The sequence below is a fragment of the Camelus bactrianus genome, chromosome 21 (assembly GCF_048773025.1).
Source record: "Camelus bactrianus isolate YW-2024 breed Bactrian camel chromosome 21, ASM4877302v1, whole genome shotgun sequence".
Classification (NCBI taxonomy): domain Eukaryota; kingdom Metazoa; phylum Chordata; class Mammalia; order Artiodactyla; family Camelidae; genus Camelus; species Camelus bactrianus.
Window position 1 is genome coordinate 8,446,750 of NC_133559.1, and position 23,186 is coordinate 8,469,935.

General features: G+C 56.2%; 1 protein-coding gene across 2 annotated transcripts; it reads left to right on the forward strand.

Annotated features, from left to right (window-relative positions):
• The first annotated feature begins 2,187 nt into the window (after positions 1 to 2,187).
• Positions 2,188 to 20,870, forward strand: LMNA (lamin A/C). Of its 2 annotated transcripts, XM_074349565.1 has the most exons (13): positions 2,188 to 2,851; positions 13,830 to 13,986; positions 15,331 to 15,456; positions 15,724 to 15,894; positions 16,081 to 16,206; positions 16,747 to 16,967; positions 17,061 to 17,283; positions 17,745 to 17,852; positions 17,959 to 18,078; positions 18,515 to 18,604; positions 19,374 to 19,643; positions 19,935 to 19,957; positions 20,543 to 20,870. In XM_074349565.1, the coding sequence occupies exons 1-13, from the start codon at positions 2,496 to 2,498 to the stop codon at positions 20,679 to 20,681; spliced, it is 2,130 nt and encodes a 709-aa protein (XP_074205666.1). In that variant the 5' UTR covers positions 2,188 to 2,495; the 3' UTR covers positions 20,682 to 20,870. The 2 variants fall into 2 exon arrangements, with proteins under 2 accessions (XP_074205666.1, XP_074205665.1); XM_074349564.1 differs by lacking the exon at positions 20,543 to 20,870 and having other exon boundaries at positions 2,241 to 2,851; positions 19,935 to 20,127.
• The last annotated feature ends 2,316 nt before the right edge of the window (positions 20,871 to 23,186 follow it).

Here is a 23,186-nt window from a genome sequence, read left to right on the forward strand (position 1 = left end):
CCAGATTGGAACCTGGCCTCCACCCAGTCCCAACTCCCAACAGCCCTCACCCCCAGCAGGCTCCACTTCTCTGGATCGGGCCTTCCCTGCTCTCTCCTGCTTCTTCTGGGACTGGTGATCTACACCTGAGAGCTGGAGAGCAGATGATGCCATTTGGGATACAGAGTTAGGATTGAATATTCAGGATAAAGTCTCAGTTTGAAGTTCAGATTTAGGATTGAGGCCATTGTGGTGGTGGTGGTGGGTGGAGAGACCCTTTGAAAAGAACCTAGAGTGAAATTTAGGGTGATATTCTCTCTCCTTTCTCCTGCCTCTTTTCTCCAAAGATGAGGAGGCCTGGGATAGGAAGGGTTAATTGTGGTTTTGCTTTCCCAGCCAGGAGGGGAAGCCAGGGCTGGCTGGGGACTGGGTGGGGTGGGGGGTGGGGCTCAGTGCCAGTTGGGGGGTGCTGAGGCAGTGGGAACAGCTTTTGTCCCTCACGTTTCACTGGCTTACCCACCCCACCTCTGCTTCTGGTTTGGGGAACACAAGAGGGAGAAGCAGAACAAGACTTTTTGTTTTGTCTGGGAGGCTGAAGGTGGGTGCCGCACCCTGGGGGAGAGGGCTGCAGGAAGTGGAAGCCAATATTTCTGGTCCCTCAACTGGTGCATCCTGGATACTCACCACACTGCCCAGTCAACCCTGTAGAGATGCGAACCCAAGCATCCCCTTTCCAGTTCCCCTCCCTGGACACTCAGAGCCCTGCCTTAGTCCCACTGCAGCCCCTTGTCCCTCTGAGGCCAGCTCCAGAACCCAGAACAGAGGACCTGTCCAGCTCTGCTTCCCTTGTGTGTCCTGATGTCCTGGAGCTGGAGGAGTTAGCAACATAATTTAATTTCTCAGGTTCCTCATCAGAGAATAAACTGTGGGAGGCACAGGGGCAGGGCAAGAAAGCACATGGGCTCTGGAGCTTCAGCCATAGCCACCTCTTAGGGTGAGGGGCCAGGGTCAGGATTGTTGGGGAGGGGAGTAGAAGGCTGATCAAAGGGGTCCTTGGTGCATCCTGAGGATGGAAGCTCCAGAGCCTGGGGTGGGGAAGCCTGGGGACTTAGGTGATCCTGTTTTGTGAGAGCACCTGGCCCCTCCCCAGAGCCAGATGCAAAGCAGACCTGGTCAGAGAGGAATGCAGAGATAGGTGCTGAGCTGGCCTTTGCAGCCAGCAAGGTGGCTGGAGTCTTTGCTGTCCCTACCCTCAACGAACCCTGAATGCAGGATGGAGACCCAACTTTGGCTGTCCAGCCCCCTGCCTTGCTCCCCTTTTCAGGCCCCTCTGGGAACCACAAAAATCTGGGACCTGGTGTCCTGGCAGTGTGATGAATGCATGTACAGCTCTGGTATCTGTTTTAAATTATCCATTAACATAAATACAGCCCTGGAAAAAAAAAATAAGTACAGTCCTGGAGTTAGTGGGGAGGGATGAGGAGTAGAAAGGGACTGAAGGGAGGAGGAACCTAGGCAGTCTCTTTCCAAATGCTTGGGTCCGAAGGAAGGCAGCAGGGAACGGGAGGAAGTGCCTGGGTCCTATTCTCGGCCTTCTCTGGGGCCTGTGGCTTGTTGCTTGGGTCTAAGAACCAATGGTTGGTTTTGAAGAGAGATCAAATTGGGGCAGAAGATATGCAAAGAGTGACCCTAAACTCCTGGTCCCCACCCCAAATTTGAGGGTGTAAAAGGAACTCAGGATCCAGAACTTTGCTGCAGCCCTCCCTGCAACCACCCCAGGGAACCAGGCATTCCTTCCCCACCTCACCCTGGCATACTGAGATGCAGCTTTGAATGGGCTGCCCACGGGGGTGAGGCCGGTGGGTAGTGGTGACTCACTATTACTATGGGGAGGAAAGGGGGAGCCAGTGGTGGAAGAAGAGTGAGTCACCCTGATGGGCATCAGCCTCAGCCCTCCTTCCACTTTCCTGGATCTGCCCACTTTCCCTCTCCCCCCTGCCCTTTGCCCACCCACTCACACCCCTTGGCTCTGCCTTCTACTCCCGAAGGCCCTGGACAGTGGGGGCCAGCTTGCAGCTTGGAACGTTGAGCAGGCAGGGACCAAGATGGGAGCTTCAGTGAAGCCCCAGGCAGGCGGGGGTGCGCGAGAGAGGGTGGGGCTGGACTCCACCACAGCCAGGCGGTCCTCTTCTCTCCTCATCTCTCCCTCCCCCACCACTGTGGGTATGTGACGGCCCCTTTAAGAGCAGTAGCCCCTCCTCCCATTCCCTAGACCTATTAGAGCCTTTGCTCGGGTGCCGGTGACTCAGAGTGTTCGCGGGAGCGCCGCATCCACACCGGCCAACCCAGATCCTGAGGTCGACAGCTCCCGGCCCAGATCCCCACGTCTGCCAAGAGCAAGCTGAGAGCCAGCCGGCCGGCGCGCTCCCACCCCGAGCAGTCTCTGTCCTTCTGCCTGAAACCCGTGCCCTTCTCGGGACCTCTGCCCCGCGGGCAGCGCTGCCACCCTGCCGGCCATGGAGACCCCGTCCCAGCGGCGCGCCACCCGCAGCGGGGCGCAGGCTAGCTCCACCCCGCTGTCGCCCACCCGCATCACCCGACTGCAGGAGAAGGAGGACCTGCAGGAGCTCAACGACCGCTTGGCGGTCTACATCGACCGTGTGCGCTCGCTGGAGACGGAGAATGCAGGTCTGCGCCTTCGCATCACTGAGTCTGAGGAGGTAGTCAGCCGCGAGGTGTCCGGCATCAAGGCCGCCTACGAGGCCGAACTCGGGGATGCCCGCAAGACCCTTGACTCGGTGGCAAAGGAGCGTGCCCGCCTGCAGCTGGAGCTGAGCAAAGTGCGCGAGGAGTTCAAGGAGCTCAAAGCACGGTGAGTGCGCCCAGGTGGCGGTGTGCGGGGCAGGGAGGAGCAGAGAGGGCCAGTGGACTGTCGCCCCAGCCCGGCACCAGGCGGCTGATAACTTTGCCATGTAGTCTCCTCCCTCCCCGGAACTGCCCCCAGCGGTGACTGGCAGTGCCAAGGGAAATTGTCAAGACAGGACAGAGTGGGGAAGGGTCTCTGGGAGAGGGTGGAGTATATAAGCTATGAGGGGGCACCTGGGCCTAGTAGGGACTGGTGGCAGGGTGAGATTTACCAGCCTTTTGGGGCCTGGAGGAAGGCCTTGGGCAAAGCCGAACTGGCCCTGGCTAAGAAATCTGGGCACCCAGGATACGTTGGAGTGGGTGAAAGGGTCCTGTTAGAACTTTCTTGGCAGGTTTGGCACTGAGCCAACTTCCCCCAGCCTGGCTTTGAACACATGACACCCACTAAGACAAAGCTCACAAGCCGACAGATGTCCAGTGGTGCTGGAAAGAGGTCTCCAAGGCAGGTTGACCCTTTTTCCCTTGTGGGGGTATGGCAATGGCCTCCTTGGCACAACCCTTTCCAAGGTTCTTTCTAAGAGTTGGGAAGCTCTCCCTCACTCCCTGCGTGGCTGGGACCTTCCCTAGACTCTGACAGGCCCACCAAACAGCTCCAGGAGAGTGGCTGGCTCCCCCGCAGCTCCCACAGCCCTTGGCCTGCTTGGCCCAGGAATGCAAGGGAGGGAGGGAGACAGGGCAGAGGCTCCAGCTCAGGAAGTTGTGCTATGCCCAGGTCTGCACGCCCCCCTGGCCCTCTGCCTGGAGACTTTGAGGGTCAGATCAGGGGCCCTGTCCCTCCCTGCCTCCTTCCTTGGGATGAACCACTTTCATTTTCCCAGCCAAGCCGAGCAATCTTTGCTCTGGCCCGTCCTCTCAGCCACTGATTTTTTTTTTTTAATCTTTGCCTTATTAAACTACTGGAATACAATGACATTTTTGAAATCCAGCCGTTGGAAGCTTCAGGCCACTCCTACCTCACCCATCCCTGCCCCACCCTACCGCACCCTCCTTGGCTCCTCCCTCTTTTCTAAAAAGGCCTTTGGAGCTGGGAAATTTAGGCCCTCTTTGGCCCCTCAAGAATTTGTTTTTCCTACTCTCTGTTCTCCTTTTCTCTGTTGAAGACCTTAGCCAAAGAGCACTAATGGTGCTTGGAGATCCCTGGTGGATGGTGGAGGGGGCCCTATGGTTTGACTTCCTTTCTTTCCCCTTTCGTCTCCAAACTCATGGGCTTCCCAGAACCTCTATGTATTCCATGCTCTTTATACTCCTTTGCTCACCCCCTGCCCTAGGCATGGTGGGTGTGGCAGATCCATCCCCTCGTGAAGAGTAGATGGAAACTGTGTGGAAGATAGGTCGACTGTATTTCTGTTGACAGGGATCACCCCTGTCTTTGTCCACTGGTGACATGAATAACTTAGCAGGACAGACAGGCAAGCTAGAGGAGTCCCAGAGAATTAGTGTCTTAAACTAGTCCACTCAACTACCAAACTACTACCTTGCAGATCTTTTTCGGGGGAAGATGTTGATCAGGGAACAGGACGAGTGGAGTCTAAGGTCTCTTGCTCACCCAGCCACGCCAGACTGTCTCCTCTGCCTCTTGGTGCAGCTGTCCAGGCCTGGGACACCAGGCGGGTGTGTGTGCACGTGGGGCAGGGCCGGGGGTGGTGTGTGTACTTGTTATATTTAGCCACCTGCCTCTTCTCCCCCGCTGATCCTGGCTGGGGAGGCTGGGCTTCCGGAAAAGGGGGGTAGGTTTGCACACCTGGATTCTAGGCTGATGGGAGGCAGGATGGAGATAAAGGGGGTTCAGACACGGGTGCCTGTCCCGTTCCATGTCCCCAGTGAGAGAAGCCAAGAACTGTTCCTACCTTTTGTGTCTGCAGTGCTCAGGGTGAGGTCAAGAGTGGAATGAAGAATTTAGGAGAGGAAGAAAGGCATTGTCCTAACTCCTCCCACTAAAGCCTAGAGAGAAGGTGTTGTCTGGTTTAATGTTTAATTAGAGCTCAGAGTTCAGGGCCAGGCTTTGGGTTGGGATGCAGAGCTGTCTGTAAGATCTTGTGGTGATTCCTGGCCCAGCCTGAGTACCTTGACCACACCCAGGGGTTTGGGGTACCCTCTTGTCAGGTTAGGTTATAGGCTCCAAGCAGAAACACTCCCCCTGCCCACAAACACATACACACATTCTCTGCTCTGGAGCCAGAGGGATTTGGACACCTAAGTGTGGGAAGAATGAGGAGGTTAAAAGTATCAGGGAAGGCCTGCCTGGGGTCCAGGCTTGGAGCTAGGCCCCACCCCAGGCAGGGCAGCTGGGTGGATGACTCAGAAGCTTCCCCCCTCCCTCCAACCCTGGTGGCTTTACAAGAGATAGCAGGAGATAGGGTGGAGACAGCAGATGTCTTAAAAGGAGAGATGGGGGCCTGAATGTCTGCATCTTCTGCTCCCTGCTCCCCACTGCATCCTGGGATCCTTTCCTGCCTCCTTCCTTAGGACCTCTGGTGGTGGTACGGAACCGGGGCTCCTGGCGGGCAGTATGCACAAGTAGCTCTAGAGTTGAGTCCAGAGTTATAGGCTTAGGCTGCAGGATGGTGCCAGGGTCTGTGTCTTCCCATGCGGAACTGGAGGAGGAAGGCTGAGTCAGAATTGGGGAGATCCCAGGCCCACAAAGCAGAAGCACCTCTTCCCCACTGGACAAGGCCTGGGTGCCTGATAACTTCCTGAATTGCCCGCCTTATGTGGCCCCAGTAGTAACAGGCAGGGACCTGCAGGCCCAGGTTGATCCAAGCTCTTATCAGGATAAGAATAGCCAAAGCCAGAGAGGTGCAGAGGCTTGTCCCATGTCACACAGCAAGGGAGTGACAGGTCAGGACTTGAACACAAGCCATTGACTTCCAGTTGAGTGCTCATACCATTAAACCTTACTTCTCTAGCTTAGGGGACAGTTTGGAGACTCTAGAAGGTGGATGGGGTGACTGAGGCCCCCTCCTGCTGTCTGGAGATTCTGCTCTGGGACCAGTGTTGCCTTAATGTTCTGCTGTCCTTTAGGGCCTATTAACTCTTAATAGCCTTTGCCCCAGCCTGTACCTGGAAAGGCCTGCCAGGCCATGGACCATGAGACAGAGCTCTGGGATGCTGGTGATTCCTGTCTTGAGACTGTCTTGGGACTTGTCATGGGAATTGTCTACCTGGATTTGCAGAAGGCTATGTCTTTTGGCAGATACATAAGGATAACGGGGATGGAGACCTTTAAACATACCTGGGTCCCAGTCCTCACCTGAGGGAACTCCAGGTGTTATCTCCATTATCTCCACCCCCCCACCCCCACCACAAGTCCACATTCTCATTCAGATGAAAAGAAGATGCAGCTAACCTTGGGAGCGGAGCAGTAAATACTTAAGGAGGGTCCTAGGGCCCCAATTGCCTTCCCACGATTGATGCCCCTGGTTGGCACATCCCCTGGCCTCCAGGAATCTGAGACTCTTGCATGAGACATGCCCATTGTCCTCACTCCCAGTCCCACCCCCAGTGATTCAGTAGCTCAGTGTCAGGGCTGAAGCCAGGGACAGCTGGGGGGACAACTGGTAGGAGATGCCTTCACCTACCAGCTGTGCCCTCTGCTCTCCCCTGACCTCGCCTCCCTCCTCCCCAGCCCCTCACCACCTCAAGCAGCTGCAGCAGCCAAGACCAGGTCTGGCTCAGAGGCCCAGACACTGAGGCAGTTCATCCTGTTCTTACCTCCTTGGGCCCAGTGTACTGAAGATGACACAGGCCGAGCTCTAATATTCTTGGAGATAGCGGGAAAGAGGTTCTTCGGGGAGGTTGCAGGGTTTCCTACCCATTAACAAGAGGCAAAGTGGGCCACGGCCAAAATGACAGGTAGTGTGAGGCAGTAGAAACAGCCCTGGCCCTCAGTGTCCTTAGTTCTAGGCTTGGCCCTGCCACTAAATTGCTGTGCGACCTTGAGCAAATCACTTCCCCTCTCTGGACTTCCCTAGCTATAAAAGAAAGGGGTTAGGGCAGAAGGTCCCCAGAAATCTCTCCAGTTCCAAAGTAGTACAGTGCCCCACAAAGTGAGAAAACAGTCCTCTAAAAATACCAAGCCATAAATATTAAAATCGAATATAATTATTAGCCAATGCCATTCTCAACAGAAATAATTCCACCAAGTTGTGGAATTAAAAGTACTAACACCCTTCTCTATTTCTTAAAGTTTGTTAGAAACAGTTAATTTACGACATTACACTCTTGGCTGATGCCTTGTTTTTATTGCTAGTAAGAAAGGACACTACGTTTTTAATACCTCTCCCTTCAGGACGTATCATGTAGGCTATATCTTGTGGGAGAGGGAGAGTCCCACGGACTTGGGTTAGGGGTAGAAGGGAGGACCTGGGAAAGGCAGGACTGTTACCTTAGTGCTGGCCAGGATTAGACAGCGTGAGCCCAGAGCCAGAGGGACGTGCAGGGTGACCTTGAACTGCCCACCTTCTACCCTTCCTGCGCCCATTCTGGCTCCTCCAACCAGAGGCCAGGGCTGTGAGGAGTTCTTGGTCCTTAACTATCTCTCAAGGAATGGGACAGTTTGGGAAGGAGGCAGGACAGGGTAAGGGGGCAGGGGCTCCCCTTGTCCGTTTGTGGGAGAGGAAGCCTGAATCCTGCCTGTCAAAGCCAGGAATAATTCTGGCTGGGATCCCAGGCCCGGCAGAGGAGCTGAGTCACAGTAGAAGGCAGATTAGAGAGTGGACGGGAGACCCTGAGCTTGTCCAGTGAGATAAAAAGGCTGAGGGGTGGCCCTTTCTTGAGAGCAACGGTGGGTGTTCTTGTAAAGTGGCAGCCAGAAGGATGAGGGTCTGAATCAGGTGGGGGACAAGTGGAGGGGGGAAGAACACAGGAGTCCCCTTAGGGCTGGCTTAGGGGAGCTAGAGACCCTTCATTTGGAGGGGCCCAGTTCTTGGCAGTTGAGGGGAGGCTGTTTGGGATCGCCAAGGCACCCTCTTCCTCCTCTGAAGCTCTAACGCTGCCACCCTCTGCTGGCTGGGAGAGAGCATTGCATCTTCCTAGGCTGGAGCTGGAATGCAGTGGGACCAGAACTCCTAGGTCCTCCTCCACTTCCTTTCTCGATTTCGGGGTGTGGCTCCCACCCCCTCCTGCTCTTGTCAGGGTTAATAACCAGGAGCTGCCAGATGGAGGGTTAATTCATCCTAAGAAGGGACTGATGAGTCGCTTTCTTGTGGGGATCCCCTAAATGTCTGTCCTTTTGGCCAGTGGCCTCCCTCCCTCCCACCCCCAGTACATTCTACCTCTTCCTAGGCCACCCTTCTCCCCTCCATGCCCCCACTTCTTTTGGTCTGTTCTCAGGCCTCACCGCTGCATTTTTTGACAACCGAGGAATGATTTCTGGAGAGACGAGCCAGAAAGAAGGGAAGTAGAATTTGGCAGGGGAAACCTGGAGGGAACGGTTGGTCAGGAAGCCAGCTGCCTGTTGTCCAGGACCCCAGCGCCCTGGCCTCTGGCTGCAGGCCTCTCCTGCCTCTGTGCAATGCCACGTTGATACACCCAGCAGCTGTGACTCAGGCCTGGCCCCCTGCCAGCCCCAGCGCCTCTGCTGGAGTTGCGTCTGAACATGTCAACAGGCCTCCTATCCCCCTTCTCAGCACCAGTTCCCCCATCCCAACCCTCCCTCTGCTTGGAATTGAGACCTGGCTTTGTCTGGGGCGAAGACAGCTGGGAGCCTGGCAGTTCTGGAAGGGGATCTGAGGGCCCTCAGACCCTGTGCATATGTGGCGGGTGTCACACCCAACGGAGGCACTCGGAAGCAGAGCCGAGGCGTGCCTGCTGTGGGTGCATGTGCCTGTGTGGGGAGGTCCATACTGGAGGTCTCCCATGTGCTTTCTAGGTGTCAGACATTCAGAACTTCATAGAGTAGGGTTTGGGGGAAGGCTCAAGGATTTTCTAAGTCTCTGAAACACCTGCCCCCTTCAGTTCCTCTCTTTGAGGTCTCCTTTCCAGAGAGCAATGGCGCCTTGAATGCCAGAGTGGGAAACCAGATGTCCCAGCCTTCCCACATCCCGCCCTTACCTGAAAGTGATGGCGGACCCACAGACCAGCCAAGAAACCAAGCAGTGGTTACTTTTGGGGGTGGGGGACTATCACACCTCAGCTATGGGAGTGTGTGACGTTTGAGGGCTGTTTCACTAGGTCTCTGTGTCATCGCTCTCTGACAAGGTTGTCTCCCAGCAATTGAGCCGGGTCGAAGTGTCTCCCAGGCTCTCTTCTTGGCTGTCTCTGTCTGCTTTCTGTGCCCATCACATGCGTCACACCATTTTCTGTGTCTGTCCCCTGTCTGCTGTGAATGTCCTCAGGTGACCTGGTGGCAGGTTTTTAGGGTCTGAGCCTGCCTTTCTCCAGGCCTTGGTTTCTCCATTTGTAAAAGGGCAGGAGTCAGTCCAGGGGGAGGTCCCCCTAGAAGCCTTGAGCATATGAACTCCCTAGTCTCAGGGCATTTGGGGACATACAGAAAAAGCACTGAGACACCTTATAGCATCAGTGGAAAGAGAATAAACCGGCAGGTACAACAACAGCCATGGGCAGTTGGGAGAGGAGAAGAGGGTGCGACTGGAGCTGGAGGCACAGGGCTGAGGCAGGGCTCAGCTGAGGTTGGGGCCTGGATTTGGAGAGGAGAAAGGAGGGAAGGATGCATTTCAGTGGGAGGAGTTGCTGGAACAAAAGGAGGGGTGGCAGGAACGTGAGACCCGGCTTGGGGTGGCCGCAGGCGACGCCCTGTCACCTGGCAGGAAGTCCGCCTGGGCAGAGGTCTAGACGTCTAGGTGGGTAGGGTAAAGCTCTCGTCCAGCCAGGAAGGCTGGGACTCCCCGCTAAGCGCCCAGCCCTGGCCTGCCCTGCCCTGCCCAGCCACAGGGGGCGCCCTTTCCTGGGAGGCGGGAAATGCGGCTCAGAGACCTCTGCTCGCCGGCCTCCCCTCCCCCTCCCGGTCCGTCTGCGCCGCCATGGGGAACTCCGAGGGCCGGTGAGGCTGGGGCGTGGGTCTGAGGGAGCCCCTCCACCGCCCCCTCCGCCATCTTCCCCTCCCATTTCTTATTTTTAGCCCCAGTCCGATGTCTCTGCTCCCCCAGTCTCTTCCTCAGCCCAGGGGAGGAAATGGGTGCCTCTGTATCTCGGGGCCTAGCGAGTTGCTCCCAGCAACCAGGCCCAAACAGGCTGGTGATTGGCCCTGGCTTCCACATCTGGCATCCAGACTGGCCTGAGGAGGGTGACTCAGCGGGCGGGTCAGTGCCTGGCCCAGTGCCCACTCAGCCCCTTTCCTGTGCTGGTGCCTTTCTTCCCCCAGAGCAGCCCCAGAGTCCTGGCCTGCCATGGCCCTGGAGCGGGCTTCCCTATCCCGCCAGCTTCAGCCTAACGGAGCCCCAGACTGGGCCACACCAGCCAGCTCCCAGCTCTCCTTTCTACCTTATTCTTTTCCTCTCTGCTACCCTGCCCTCCCCCACCCCACTCATCCCTCCTTTGGAGGTCAGACTTGCCAGCTGTGGGAAGAGTTAGAAACAGGATGCCCAGCCCTTGTTGCCTCACGAGCTCGCTGGGATGGGGAGCCACTCCTGTGCTGGAGGAGCCTGGCTGGCTCCTCCCTCTGGGAGGGAGAGAGCCTCCCACTGGCATGGCACAGGGCCTGGGGCAGGATGCGGGGAAAGCCAGGGTCTCCCCTGTGAGCACTAGAGGATTTCCCGACCCTGCCTGGGTGTTGTCTGCTTGAGGATGAGTCACCTGTGGAGCCCCTGGTTCCCACCCTTCCAGCTCCCCTTGCCTGCCCACCCTGTCCTCCCTGCCAGCCCAGTGCGGGGTGGCAGTCAGCACGTGCCGTGCCCAGCTTTCCCACTGCCAGCTCCCAGTGGACTCGGGCATGGGCGGCACCACCACCCTGGCCTGCACACTTGGCCAGTGTCTGCTTGTGGTCCCTGCCGGGTCCCTGAAGACCCCAACTAGGGAAGGAATGGCGTTCAGAGCCGGTGGGCAGGCAAGACTCGGGGGGAGGTAGGAGAGGCACTGGGCTCTTGGGGAGTGCGTGTGGCTCCCTAGCCACAGAGCTCCTGAGGTCTGAGTCATGAGCCCATGGGTGATAGTGGCTTCTTCCCCGCAGAGGGGAGCTCCCCAAGCCTAACTGAGAAAACCACAAGGGCTCTAACTCGCTTCCCTCTCTTGGCTCGTGGTTTCCCTCATCTATAGGGTGTGTCTTAGTCCTTTCTCTGCATCTCTTTTAAGTGCTAATCAAAGCCTCCAGGAGGGAAGGGGAAAATAGCCACCTTAATTTCTTTGGAGGCTATCACAGCGTGGCAGGTGCCCCGAGCAGCACCGCGCAGATTTCCAGCTCTGCTCCTGACTTGCTGCAGGTCCCTGGACATAGCTCTCTGTTCCTCAGTTTCCTCAATCACGTAGTAATAGCCCCTGTCTCACAGGAAAGCTGTGGAGATTGAATGAACATTGTGCTGTTTAGAGCAATGCCTGGTACACAATCAGCTCTGTTTGCTGCTATTATGTTAGTATTAGTATTACTACCACCCCACCTTTGGGAGCAGTAGGAAGTAAAGAGGTTAGTGAAGGACAAAATCCTGCAGTTGTCAGACTGAGCTCCCTGAGGGCAGGGACCACGCAGCTCTGTTTTCCGCTGTCTGCCTGGCACTGTTGCAGGAAAGGTATTTCCAAGGAGAACTCCTGGAGTCTCCTGGTGTCTGAGGAGGCAGAGGAGGCGGGACTAAGGAAGAGACATCTTGAGATGTCTTTTGAAGGCATCCTGTCACTCCTTCCTGATTCTCCCAGCTCAGGCTGGCTGGATCTGGGAGCCTTCTTTCTCCTGCTGACTTCTCGGCTCTCTGTAGACCTGTGGCCAAGAAAGGCAGTGGAGGAGGAGGAGTCCTGATCAGTAGCCAGAACTGACGATGACCCCTCCCAGGTCCCCGTAGCTGCTTGCTGTGCTTGCCACTGGACCCCTCACCTTCCTCCTCTGCGCCTCAGTTTCCTCATCTGTAAAAGGAGGGGGTTAAGCTGAACCTTCGCTAAGCTCCTTCTAGTTCTCTAAATTCAGAGAGCCTCCCAGCACAGCCAGCTGCTGTCGTTCGCCTGCAGGATAGAGAGGCCTCTTCTGGGAAGTCCCTGCCAGCCTTGGAGTAGGCCCAAGGAGCTCGGAATCTATGTCTGCCGCGTCGCTTCACTTTACCAGCGGTTTTTCTTCTTTTTCCCTCCTCCCCCTGCAGCTGCCTCAGCTTCGGAAAAGTTCTGAAGTCATGGAAAGTTGGGGCTGTGCTCCCAGCCAGGGGCTGGGCCGGATGGCAGCCAAAACCTGAGCTGGGTTTTGACTTTATTTTTAGCTTTTCTGGCTGAGACGGAGGAGGGGAGACATCCTCCAGATCTGGAAGGGCCTCTTTTCACGGGAGACAGACACTGTTGCATGAAACAGCTTGTTCTGAGATGTGGCCAGAGGCCTGGACAGAGCAAGTGTGCAGGCTAGGGGCCCTCCCTCCAGGTCTTTGTGTCCTTCCCCTGCCTGTCTGGGCATTGCTCTGTTCCCCTCCCAGTGGAGCCCAGTCAGAGGGGAGGTGACTCCTATTTGAAATCTCCTGAGCTGGTGGCAGAAGAACACGGCCTCAGTCTCGGCCCCTCCCTCCAGGGCTTCCTCGAGTCTAGCCTTCTCCGTCCTGCTTCACAGTGAATTGTTGGGTCTCTTGGAGCTGAGGGCTTTGGTGGTAGGAGAAAAATGTTGGCAGGGCCACTTTTCTCCTTTCCAGGATAGATTTTTCCCCCTGCCCACGTTTGGTTTTCCTTTTTTCCATCTGCCATGGTTGGGTTGTGCTTGAAGTCTGATGAATTACAGATGGCAGCTGGGCCCAGGCCCCTTGATCTTTCCTTCCACTCCCTGGGTCTAGTGCTTTCTCTCACCGTGCACTGGTGAAGGGATCATTATATCTGGAAATCTCTTGGATTCCTCAGAGGTCTTTAAGAAAATGGGACCCCTCTATTTCTCTAGGTCACTGTCCAGCAAAAATAATCATGGGCCCAGAAAGGGAGGGAAGTCCAAGGCAACCCCTGTTTGGTTGGTTCTAGGAAAAGCTTTATCCAATTTGAGGAGTGGGGAGGTTCAAGGCTGGAGCCCAGATGGACTTGGAGGCCTGGGGGCCACATCTGGAGCCAGATGATGAGGCTTGTAGTCAGTGGTCTGGCTCAGCAATCTTAGACTCTGATGAGGCCCAGAGGGAGGGAGGCTGGAAACCCTGTGCTCTGCCCAGGTCAGGGGACCAGACTGGGTTTGCAAAAGGGGTCAGTATCATTCCTGGTTGTCCTCATCCCAGGTCTCCCTAAGTTTTAACCAGACTTTTCCTCCCCACAGTCCCTGGTGTGTAAAAGGGACTAGAGGAGGTGACCGGCCTGTTTAGGGCTCAGGCTGAGAAGCATTAGGGACCCATGGACCCCGGGGCTGGGAGCCTGGCTGTCTGCGTCCCCGCAGGGAAGGAGGTTTAGCTGAATGGAAGGTGGGTGGAGTCAGGGGGGAGAAGGTTAAGGCCCTATGTGGGAAGGGGCAGGAGACAAAGGTGGCTCTGTCTCTTTGGGAAGGAATGGGAGGGGGGAGAGGGAAAAGCATTCATCTCACGGGATCCAGCTTTGCCCTTGGCCCTAGGCACGTTCCTGAGCACTGAGTCATGGGAAGGGTGGAGAAGCAGGAAGGGGGTTTAGGGGACCTTGGGGGAAGTGGGAGTCCAGCCCCAGAGGCAGGCAGATGCAAACAAACCAAGGCCAAGGATGCCCTCTCCTGGCAGTTTGAGGGACAGCAGGGCCGGACCCCACAGCTGACCTCCCAGGAAGTGACTTGTCTCTCTTCCTGGGGGACCTGGCTCTCTCTAGGGACACAGACTCCTTCTCTTAAGCCCACTCTTCCCTTGCTTCTTTAGCAATACCAAGAAGGAGGGAGACTTGATGGCCGCCCAGGCCCGGCTCAAGGACCTGGAGGCTCTGCTCAACTCCAAGGAGGCAGCGCTGAGCACTGCTCTCAGCGAGAAGCGTACGCTGGAGGGCGAGCTGCATGACCTGCGGGGGCAAGTAGCCAAGGTGAGGCCTGCCTGTGACCCCACCAGACATCTCTGGCCCCCCACCCCCAAACAAATGCACACTCTTCCACCCCAGGTGCTCTCAAGAGCTGCCTGGTCTGACCTGCTGCACAGCATCAGAACCAATCGTGTCCTAGCGTCGTTGTACCCATTCAGACAGCACTTCTTCCTTCTTTGTGGCCTGTGGCGTCTAGCACGGTGAATTTAAAAGAATCCACAAGCTCTTTCCATTCAACTTTGCAGTGAATTGTGCCTGGCCCTGGATCCCTCCTGGTTTGGCCCTCCTATAGAGAGCTGTGACCTCTCTGGAAGACAGGAGAGGAGTGTAGACCACCCACAGAGCCCAGAGTTGGGAGCTGATGGTTAATCACATATGGACCATGTTCTTAATGCTTGGCATGTGTATGGTGGTCTCTACTTTCAAAACACTTTGCTATCTATTCTAGCCTCTAATCTCTCACGTTACAAGCTAAGGAACAGAATCAAAGATGCTGGCTTATTCCCAGCCTCACAGCCTCATCTGCTCAGAGCAGAGCCAGGACTGGAGTCACTTGCTAAACATCTGTCCTGGGCTCTCTCCCCTCCCCTCCCCTCCCCTCCCAGGCCCTGCCACCATGGTGCACTGTGGAGAGACCAGAGAATGCCAGTGGGTTGACTTCAAAACCAGGGCTGGGCCATTCTCCCAGGTCTCCTGCTTCCAGCTCTGCCCTGCCCCCCAGCCCTTCCCCGCTGCACTGGCCAGCTTTTGCTTTCTAAGATGAAGATCTAAGAAAGATGCTCCCCTGCTCAAGCTTCAGAGGATCTTTTTGTGGCAGATGAGGTTGCATCTCTCCATGACCCAGTTCCTGCCTTCCAGTCTGGCCACTTTTGCCATCATGCTCCCCCTGGGCCCTGTCCTTGAAGCTTCAGCAGTACTGAGCCTTCTGAAGACCCTGAGGTGCACGTGTGTGCCTTCCTGCCTCTGTGCCTTTGCACTCGCTCCTTTCTGCCCCTGCAGTCACGGCAGTGTCCCTCCCCAGGCCCCACCAACCCAGCTTTCAGAGCTTAGCCTCTTGGAGCCCTTCCCAGAATCCCCTTTACCACCCCAGGCACACTTTGGTTCCTTCCCTCATCCCTTGTATACTGTGGACGTACTTCCTTTATTGCGGTGGCTATGTTGTAGAAAGAGAGGGGACACTATCTTTTTTTTTTCTTAGCACAGTACCTACCCAGAATCCTTCCTGTGAGTGAGTAGATACCATTACCACTGTGGGCATCCAAGGCTCTCACAGCCCCACTTCTCAGCTTCCTTCCTGCTCTGATGTTCTATGACCCCTCTCCCTGACCTCTGCCCCCTTCCTCTCAGCTCGAGGCAGCCCTGGGTGAGGCCAAGAAACAACTTCAGGATGAGATGCTGCGGCGGGTGGATGCTGAGAACAGGCTGCAGACCCTGAAGGAGGAACTGGACTTCCAGAAGAACATCTACAGCGAGGTGGGGACTGCGCTCTGCAGACTGGAGGACTAGGGCTAGGTCGTGACAGTCATCAGAGTTGGGGCTGGGGGATCAGCTGTGTGCAGAGCTCCCCTGCCTGACTCCCTTGTGCTAGAGGATGGAGAGTGGGGGATGGCCAGCCCCGAGGTTAAAGAGGGGCTTACAGTGGCTCTGCTCAGGGTTAGGATTGGGCCGGGCACTTGGCCACCTGGGTCTCATCCTCAAGAGACTAGCTCTAATTTTGGTTTCTGGGTCCAACCCTTCCAGGAGCTTCGTGAGACCAAGCGCCGCCATGAGACTCGGCTGGTGGAGATTGATAATGGGAAGCAGCGGGAGTTTGAGAGCCGGCTGGCTGACGCCCTGCAGGAGCTGCGTGCCCAGCACGAGGACCAGGTGGAGCAGTATAAGAAGGAACTGGAGAAGACCTATTCTGCCAAGGTGCTTGCTCTCCCCTGGCTCCCTTGGTGCGCCTTCCCCCAGCAGCCCTCCCCTCTGCCCACCCTGAGATGTCCTGTGGGGGATTCCTGGGACCTGAGACTGCAGCAGTGCTGCCCTTCGCAGGTCCCTTCCCTCCCTCCTGTCCTCCCGATCCCTGCAGCCCTAACCCTGCGTCCTCCCCTCCAGCTGGATAACGCCAGGCAGTCAGCCGAGAGGAACAGCAACCTGGTGGGGGCTGCCCACGAGGAGCTGCAGCAGTCCCGCATCCGCATCGACAGCCTTTCGGCCCAGCTCAGCCAGCTCCAGAAGCAGGTGATGGTCCCATCTCACCCCTTCCCCCATCAGCCAATAGTCTGTGCAGGATGTAGGGTGGAGGTCCTGAGGAGGGGAGAGTAGAGGACCGAACATGCCCCTAGGACCACAGACTGAGTAAGAAGCCTAGGATTTGGAGTCAGATGAGCTGTTTGCTATTCCATGACTACCTCTTATCTTGCCTGTATGACCTTCACTCCTCAGAGCCGTGGTTTTCCCATTTGAATATGGAGATCGTTCTTACCATCCCTAACTCATAGCTCTGCCACCAGACTCAATGTGAGGTGTTAAAAGCATCAGTGTTCTTCTAGCTGGCTGTGCCATTTGTGGCAGAAGGAAATAGGTTCCAGCCTCAGATTAAGAGATTTCAGTTAGATATGGAGGACTCCCCAGTCACCAGCCCAGGCCGCATTAGAGCCCATGAAAGGCTCTGATGGGAACCTGGAGATACTGGAGACGGTAGCTGGGTGACCCCTACCCCTTGCGTCTTCATGCCTGGGGCTCTTGGGAGCTCATCAGACCCCCATCCCTCTCACCTAGCTGGCAGCCAAGGAGGCGAAGCTGCGCGACCTGGAAGACTCACTGGCCCGCGAGCGTGACACCAGCCGGCGGCTGCTGGCGGATAAGGAGCGGGAGATGGCGGAAATGCGAGCAAGGATGCAGCAGCAGCTGGATGAGTACCAGGAGCTGCTGGACATCAAGCTGGCCCTGGACATGGAGATCCATGCCTACCGCAAGCTCCTGGAGGGCGAGGAGGAGAGGTGCGCTGTAGAGTAGTTGGGGAGGTGCTAGCCGCCACCTCTGGCCTGCGACCAGCCTTGACTAGGCCCCCCTCTCTGTCTCCCCCTCTGCAGGCTACGCCTGTCCCCCAGCCCCACCTCGCAGCGCAGCCGTGGCCGTGCAGCCTCTCACTCCTCCCAGACACAGAGTGGGGGCAGCATCACCAAAAAACGCAAACTAGAGTCCACCGAGAGCCGTAGCAGCTTCTCCCAGCACGCTCGCACCAGCGGGCGCGTGGCCGTGGAGGAGGTGGACGAGGAGGGCAAATTCGTGCGCCTGCGCAACAAGTCCAATGAGGTAGGGCCCCAAGTCAGGACTAAGGGACTACAGCTGGGTTAGGAAGGACACCTGAAAAGTGAAGGGAGGAAGTTTGAGGGGAGGGCTGTTCCTCCTGTCAGAGGCAGACCAATGTGGCTATCTCCTCTATACCCTAGTTCCAGGCCTGGCTCTAGGACTCATCATTGGCTGTGAGACCTTAGGCAAATTATTTAACCTCTCAGAGCATCAGTTTCCTCATCTGTAAAGTGGGCATGAATGATAGTCCCTAACTGAGTCCTTGGGAAGATGAAAGTATTGAGTGTGTTTGGCACAACATGAGCACCCACAGATCGTGGCTGTTATCCTTGAGGCAGGGAGAGGGGCAGGGAGAGGCAGAATAGAGGGAGAGGCCTCTGACTGAGGCCTGCCTGAGCCCTTGAGTGAGATAAACCCAAGAGCCTGTATGAGCCTCCTCCACCTTCTCCTTTCCTCCCTGGCAGGACCAGTCCATGGGCAACTGGCAGATCAAGCGCCAGAATGGAGATGACCCCTTGCTGACCTACCGCTTCCCACCAAAGTTCACTCTGAAGGCTGGGCAGGTGGTGACGGTGAGTGGCAGGGTGTGTCGGACTCTGGGTGGCCTTGGGTGAGGACAGGTTGGCCTGAGGATGGGAGTGCTGGAGTGAGTGCCCTTCTCTAATTCTCCCTCCCCAGATCTGGGCTGCAGGAGCTGGGGCCTCTCATAGCCCCCCTACCGACTTGGTGTGGAAGGCACAGAACACCTGGGGCTGCGGAAACAGCCTACGCACAGCTCTCATCAACTCCACTGGGGAAGTGAGTATGCCGCAGGCTGGCCTCTTGCTGGATGAGGCTCCCCCAACGTCCAAAGTTGGAGCCAGCTGCCCCCAACCCAAAGGAGCCCATTCAGGGCCACTTTCTCCCAGCTTTCCTGTGCAGTCTCAGGCCCCAAACTCTCCACCCAGTGGGCAAACACAAAGATACCTCCCCCAGCAGCAGAAGGGGAGGAAGTTAGACAGTGAGGTTTGTTAAAGGCAGACCATGCTTCTACCCAGAGAGGTCGACAGTGTCCCTGTGGGGTAGAAACAGGTTCCTTGGCTCCAGTACCACAGAGGACAGAGTAAGCAGCAGGCTGGACAGAGGGCAGACCATGAGAAGATTCTTCAGTGGTCACTGTGGGTGGATAGGCTCCACACCCCTCCCCGCTGCCCTGACCCACTAACCCCTGGGCCTGGTCTCGTTTCCCCGGCAGGAGGTGGCCATGCGCAAGCTGGTGCGCTCAGTGACGGTGGTTGAGGACGACGAGGATGAGGATGGAGATGACCTGCTCCATCACCACCACGTGAGTGGCAGCCGCCGCTGAGGCCAAGCCCACGCTGGGGCACCCAGCCAGGCCTGGGGACAGCCTCTCCCCGGCCTCCCCACACCAAAAATCTTTTCATTAAAGAATGTTTTGGAACTTCACTCGCTGCCCTGGCTTTTCTTCTCTCTCCTCCCTATACCTTGAACAGGGAACCCAGGTGTTTGGGTGCCCTACTCTGGTAAGGAAGGGAGTGGGAACTTTCTGATGCCATGGAGTCTTCCCATGGGAGCCGTGGACAAGGGTCTGGATTTGTCTCCCAGGACAGGGACGGGAGGACAGATGTGGGGCACCCAGCCCTGCCTCTCTCCCCCCATTTCTGTTGCATGCATCTCCTTTCTTGTTCCCTCCCCATTCCTGTCACATGCATGGCCTCTCATTTTAACCCCTTTTCCTGGGAGAACAGTCTCTCTTACCCACACCCCTTCCCAATTAATTTTGCATGCCAGCTGCTCTACAAGCTTGCTCACTCTCCTTTCCCTCTTAAAACTTAGAGTAGCTAGGACAGAGTCAAAGCCACAACTCCCATTCCCTGTCCCTAAGTCTTCCTGACCCTTCCCCCTTTGCATGTCCTCCCTGCCTCTTCCCAGTCCCGGCCCTCCAGTTAGGTCGCCCTGTTAGGTTACTTGAGCACAGAACCCCACCTTCCTGCCGGGCAACAGGAGCCTGCAGGAGCGCAGAGCCTGGGTGTCGGGCCTGAGTGGTCAGTCCCAGACTCGCCGTCCCGCCTGAGCCTTGTCTCCCTCCTCAGGGCTCCCACGGCAGCAGCTCGGGGGACCCCGCCGAGTACAACCTGCGCTCCCGCACCGTGCTGTGCGGGACGTGCGGGCAGCCTGCCGACAAGGCGTCTGCCAGCGGCTCGGGAGCCCAGGTGGGCGGATCCATCTCCTCTGGCTCCTCTGCCTCCAGTGTCACAGTCACTCGCAGCTACCGCAGTGTGGGGGGCAGTGGGGGTGGCAGCTTCGGGGACAGCCTGGTCACCCGCTCCTACCTCCTGGGCAACTCCAGCCCCCGAACCCAGGTGAGTTGTCCCTCTGCCTCCACACCCCTTGTGGGCAGAGGACCCATGTCCTTGAGGGTTAGGACAGGGTGGCCCTGCAGGGGGTGGAGAGCCTTCTCTTCCGCAGCCCGGGGGAGTGGGAGCCTCCTCCCCGCAGCCTAAGATCTTAGCTGGTTGGTTGGTTGCTCCTGCGTCCTGCCCCTCCCGTCTGAGCCCCAGATTGGAGGGCAGGGGCAGGGCTGGGGTTAAGGGGAGGGAGGGCACGGCTGGGTCCTGCCGCTCACACCTCTTCTCTTGTCTCTTCTCTCTTAGAGCCCCCAGAACTGCCGAATCATGTAACCTGGGACCTGCCAGGCAGGGGTGGGGGCGGAGGCCTCCTGCTTCCTCCTCCCTTCATGCCCATCCCTGCCCTGCACCTCATGGGAAGGGGCTTGAAGCCAAAGAAAATACCCCTTTGGTTTTTTTTCTTCTATGTTTTGTTTTTTTTTTCTAAGAGAAGTTATTTTCTACAGTGGTTTTATACTGAAGGAAAAACAAGCGCAAAAAAAAAAAAAGCTTCTATCTCAAGTCCCCCGTCCTTTTCCCTGCTTCCAGGAAACTCCAAGTCTGCCTTAAAACCAAAGAGGGAGCCAAGGGAAAGGGCTGCTTTTACAGAGCCTAGTTTCTGCTTTTCTGCCCTGCCTGCTGCCCCCACCCCGGGGACCCTGTGACATGGTGCCTGAGAGGCAGGTGTGGAGCCTTGTCCGCCAGCCTCCAAGGGAGGAAGGCCGAGCCAGGCCCCTGGGCCAGCCCCCATCGTTCCACTACACCTGGCTGAGGCTCCTCCGCCTGCCCCGCTCCCAGCCCCCCTGCCCCCAGCCCCGGGGTGACTGGATTCTCCCAGGTACCAGCTGCGCTTGCTTTTTCTGTATGTTATTTAGACAAGAGATGGGAATGAGGTGGGAGGTAGAAGAAGGGGGAGGAAATGTTAGTTTGAGCCTGCCTTCACCCAGCTTTAGAGCTGGAGGGGTGGGGGTGGGCTCTGCCCAGTCACTGGAGGTCAAAGTCAAGTGGGTGTAGGGGAGGAGGGAGAGGGAGACCTACTAGAAAGGGGGAGAGCCTGCTGGGGCCCCACCCCAGAGGAGGAAGGTGAGAAGGGGTGGAGGGTGGGCGGCAGTGGGTTTTGGCATACACTAAGGAGCCCCTTGCCTCCCATTTCCCATCTGCACCCCTTCTCTCCTCCTCAAATCAATACACTAGTTGTTTCTATCCCTGGCTTGTGGTGTCTGTCTTTGTTGGTGGGCGTCACTGTGTTCCTAGGGGCAGACACACACATACACATGCCCCACTTGGTCTCCTGCATCCTCACGCTGCCCAGCCTTGGCCCTGCTCTAGGGGAGGTGCAGTGAAGCCCTCAGAGCTTCAGGTGCACATCTGGGCACCCAGTGGTGGCTGATGGGGAGAGCCTCTGACATAAGCATCACCCACCCACTGCGGGGCTCTCTCCCTGTGAGTCCCTCAGAGAGGTAGTCCCTCAAGGAGGGATTTCCTTTCTCCCTTCCTTCAGCCAGCCAGCACTTACTGAGCACCTTCTACATGCTGGGCCCTGAGCTCAGCATGAATCCTAAGACATACAATATGGACCCAGTCTGAGGGTAGTGTGATACCTCAGGACCTGGGGCAAGGACAGATGGGGAGGAGGGAGTAGAAGCCAGTGAGAGCAGCAGAAAAGGAGCAGGACTGACTTTGTGAACAAGCAGTTAATGGCCCTTTGGGCCACGTTCCATGTTCAGCTTGGGGACAAGGAAATGAACAAGACAACACTGTCAGTGTCCTCAGGGACCTGCCAGAAAACATGGACTGCTGTGGACAAGGAGATGTGTCAGGTGAAGTAGGAGCCTCAGAGGGGGAGGCCTATAATCTCCAGGGATGAAAACCCCAGGCTGAGGGAAAGGGCCCCAGACGGAAAATGAGCTATAGAAACCAACCTTTCTCTGGCGCTTCATAGATTCCAAAGTGTCTGCGCTATTTCATTTGATCCTCATACTACCTTGGCAGGTAGTTATTGTCCCCTTTGCCCCTGGAAATGGGGACTCAGAGTTAACTTGACAAAGCCACGCAGCTGGTAGGTGGCAGAGATCCCAGGGTCCTGTCTGCAGACCCCTGCTTCTGTGACATTATGCTCCCCCTCTGAAAAAAATAGTGATGATAAAATACAAGTTTATACTCCCTGGAGCAGAGGAGTTGAGCCTGCCCCAGTCAAAAGTCAGTGAGACAGAGCATGTCTGGGACTGCGGAGAAACGAAATGAGTGAGAGGAGAAAAGCATCCGAAGTCCTGCAGGAAAGCCCCAGACTGAGACCAGGCGCCTCTGGGAGAGGGATGCTGAGATGATGGGGCGTGGGCTTGAGGAAGCAGTCTTTTCCTGTGGTGGACAGCTTCGAAGAAGGAAACTTCCTCTCCCAGCCCACTGCGAAGGCCTCAGTGGCCCCCGGTGCATCAGCCGAGTCGTCCCTTCCAAGGGTGTCCACATGCACTTCCCGGGCTGGACACCCGGGGGCGCCAGAGCCCCACCCACTCGGGTTCTGCCCCCTGACCCCCTACCGTGCCTCTTCTCACCCCCCACATCCCCACATTTAGCTTCGCCCCTCAACCCAGCTGAACCTCGTGGATGGCGCACGGTGAACTGGGAAACAGCAGGACCAGCAGGCAAGGACCCTGCTCTGGAGGAGGGCCGAGGGATAAGGCAAGTCTGTAAAAACTGCAGCAAGCTGTCCCCCGCCGTAGAATTCGCAGCTCTGACTCCGCGCAGCTGCGGCGTCGCGCACGTGGTTACCCACGTGATGCTCCACACACAGCGGACCACGCTTGACTATTAAAAATTTTTTCGTTGTAGTTAAAATGTAACTCACACTCTAGTAAAACGGAAAACACAGGTAATCACAAAGAAGAAAAAAGAAGTCATCCCTTTTCAAGCACCCAGAGGCTACGGATGGATTTCCTTCCAGATTTTTCCCCCTGAATATATACTTTATATAGCCAAGATCTCACTGTGATTTAAACTTTGATTCTGCTTTTCTCAGCTTTTCTCAGTTAACATGCATAAGCACTTTCCAATGTTATTACAAAATTTATAAAGGTTATTTAAAACTAACGCTGATTTTAAAAAATTGGGGGGCAGGTAATTAGGTTTATTTATTAATTTGATGGAGGTACTGGAGATTGAACCCAGGACCTCACGCACGCTAGGCATGCACTCTACCACTGAGCTATATCAACTCCCCTACATTGATTCTTTTTCTATCATGTAATACTTGGCCATTATAGAGAGGGTAGAACAAGAGAAAGGAGAAAATCATTATCTCCACTTCCACTCCTCAGCGATAACCAGTCCACTATGAACACTATGGAGGGGGGGAGGACTCTAAGCACCTTTTTTTCAATTTTGAAATATACTTACAGTTTTCTACCAGTTGTTTATAAATAATGTGTCCTGGAACAGACATTATTGCATGCATCTCTGGGTATTTCCATGAAATAAATTCCAAGAAGGGGACTGGCTGAGTCAAAGGTATACATATTATAA

Bases quoted from the DNA above. Each gene is read 5' to 3' on its own strand.
- LMNA (XM_074349565.1), top strand. From the start codon at position 2,496: ATGGAGACCCCGTCCCAGCGGCGCGCCACCCGCAGCGGGGCGCAGGCT. The intron at 2,852-13,829 runs GTGAGTGCGCCC...TTGCTTCTTTAG, and splicing joins TTCAAGGAGCTCAAAGCACG to CAATACCAAGAAGGAGGGAG. The intron at 16,968-17,060 runs GTGCGCTGTAGA...CCCCCTCTGCAG, and splicing joins CTGGAGGGCGAGGAGGAGAG to GCTACGCCTGTCCCCCAGCC.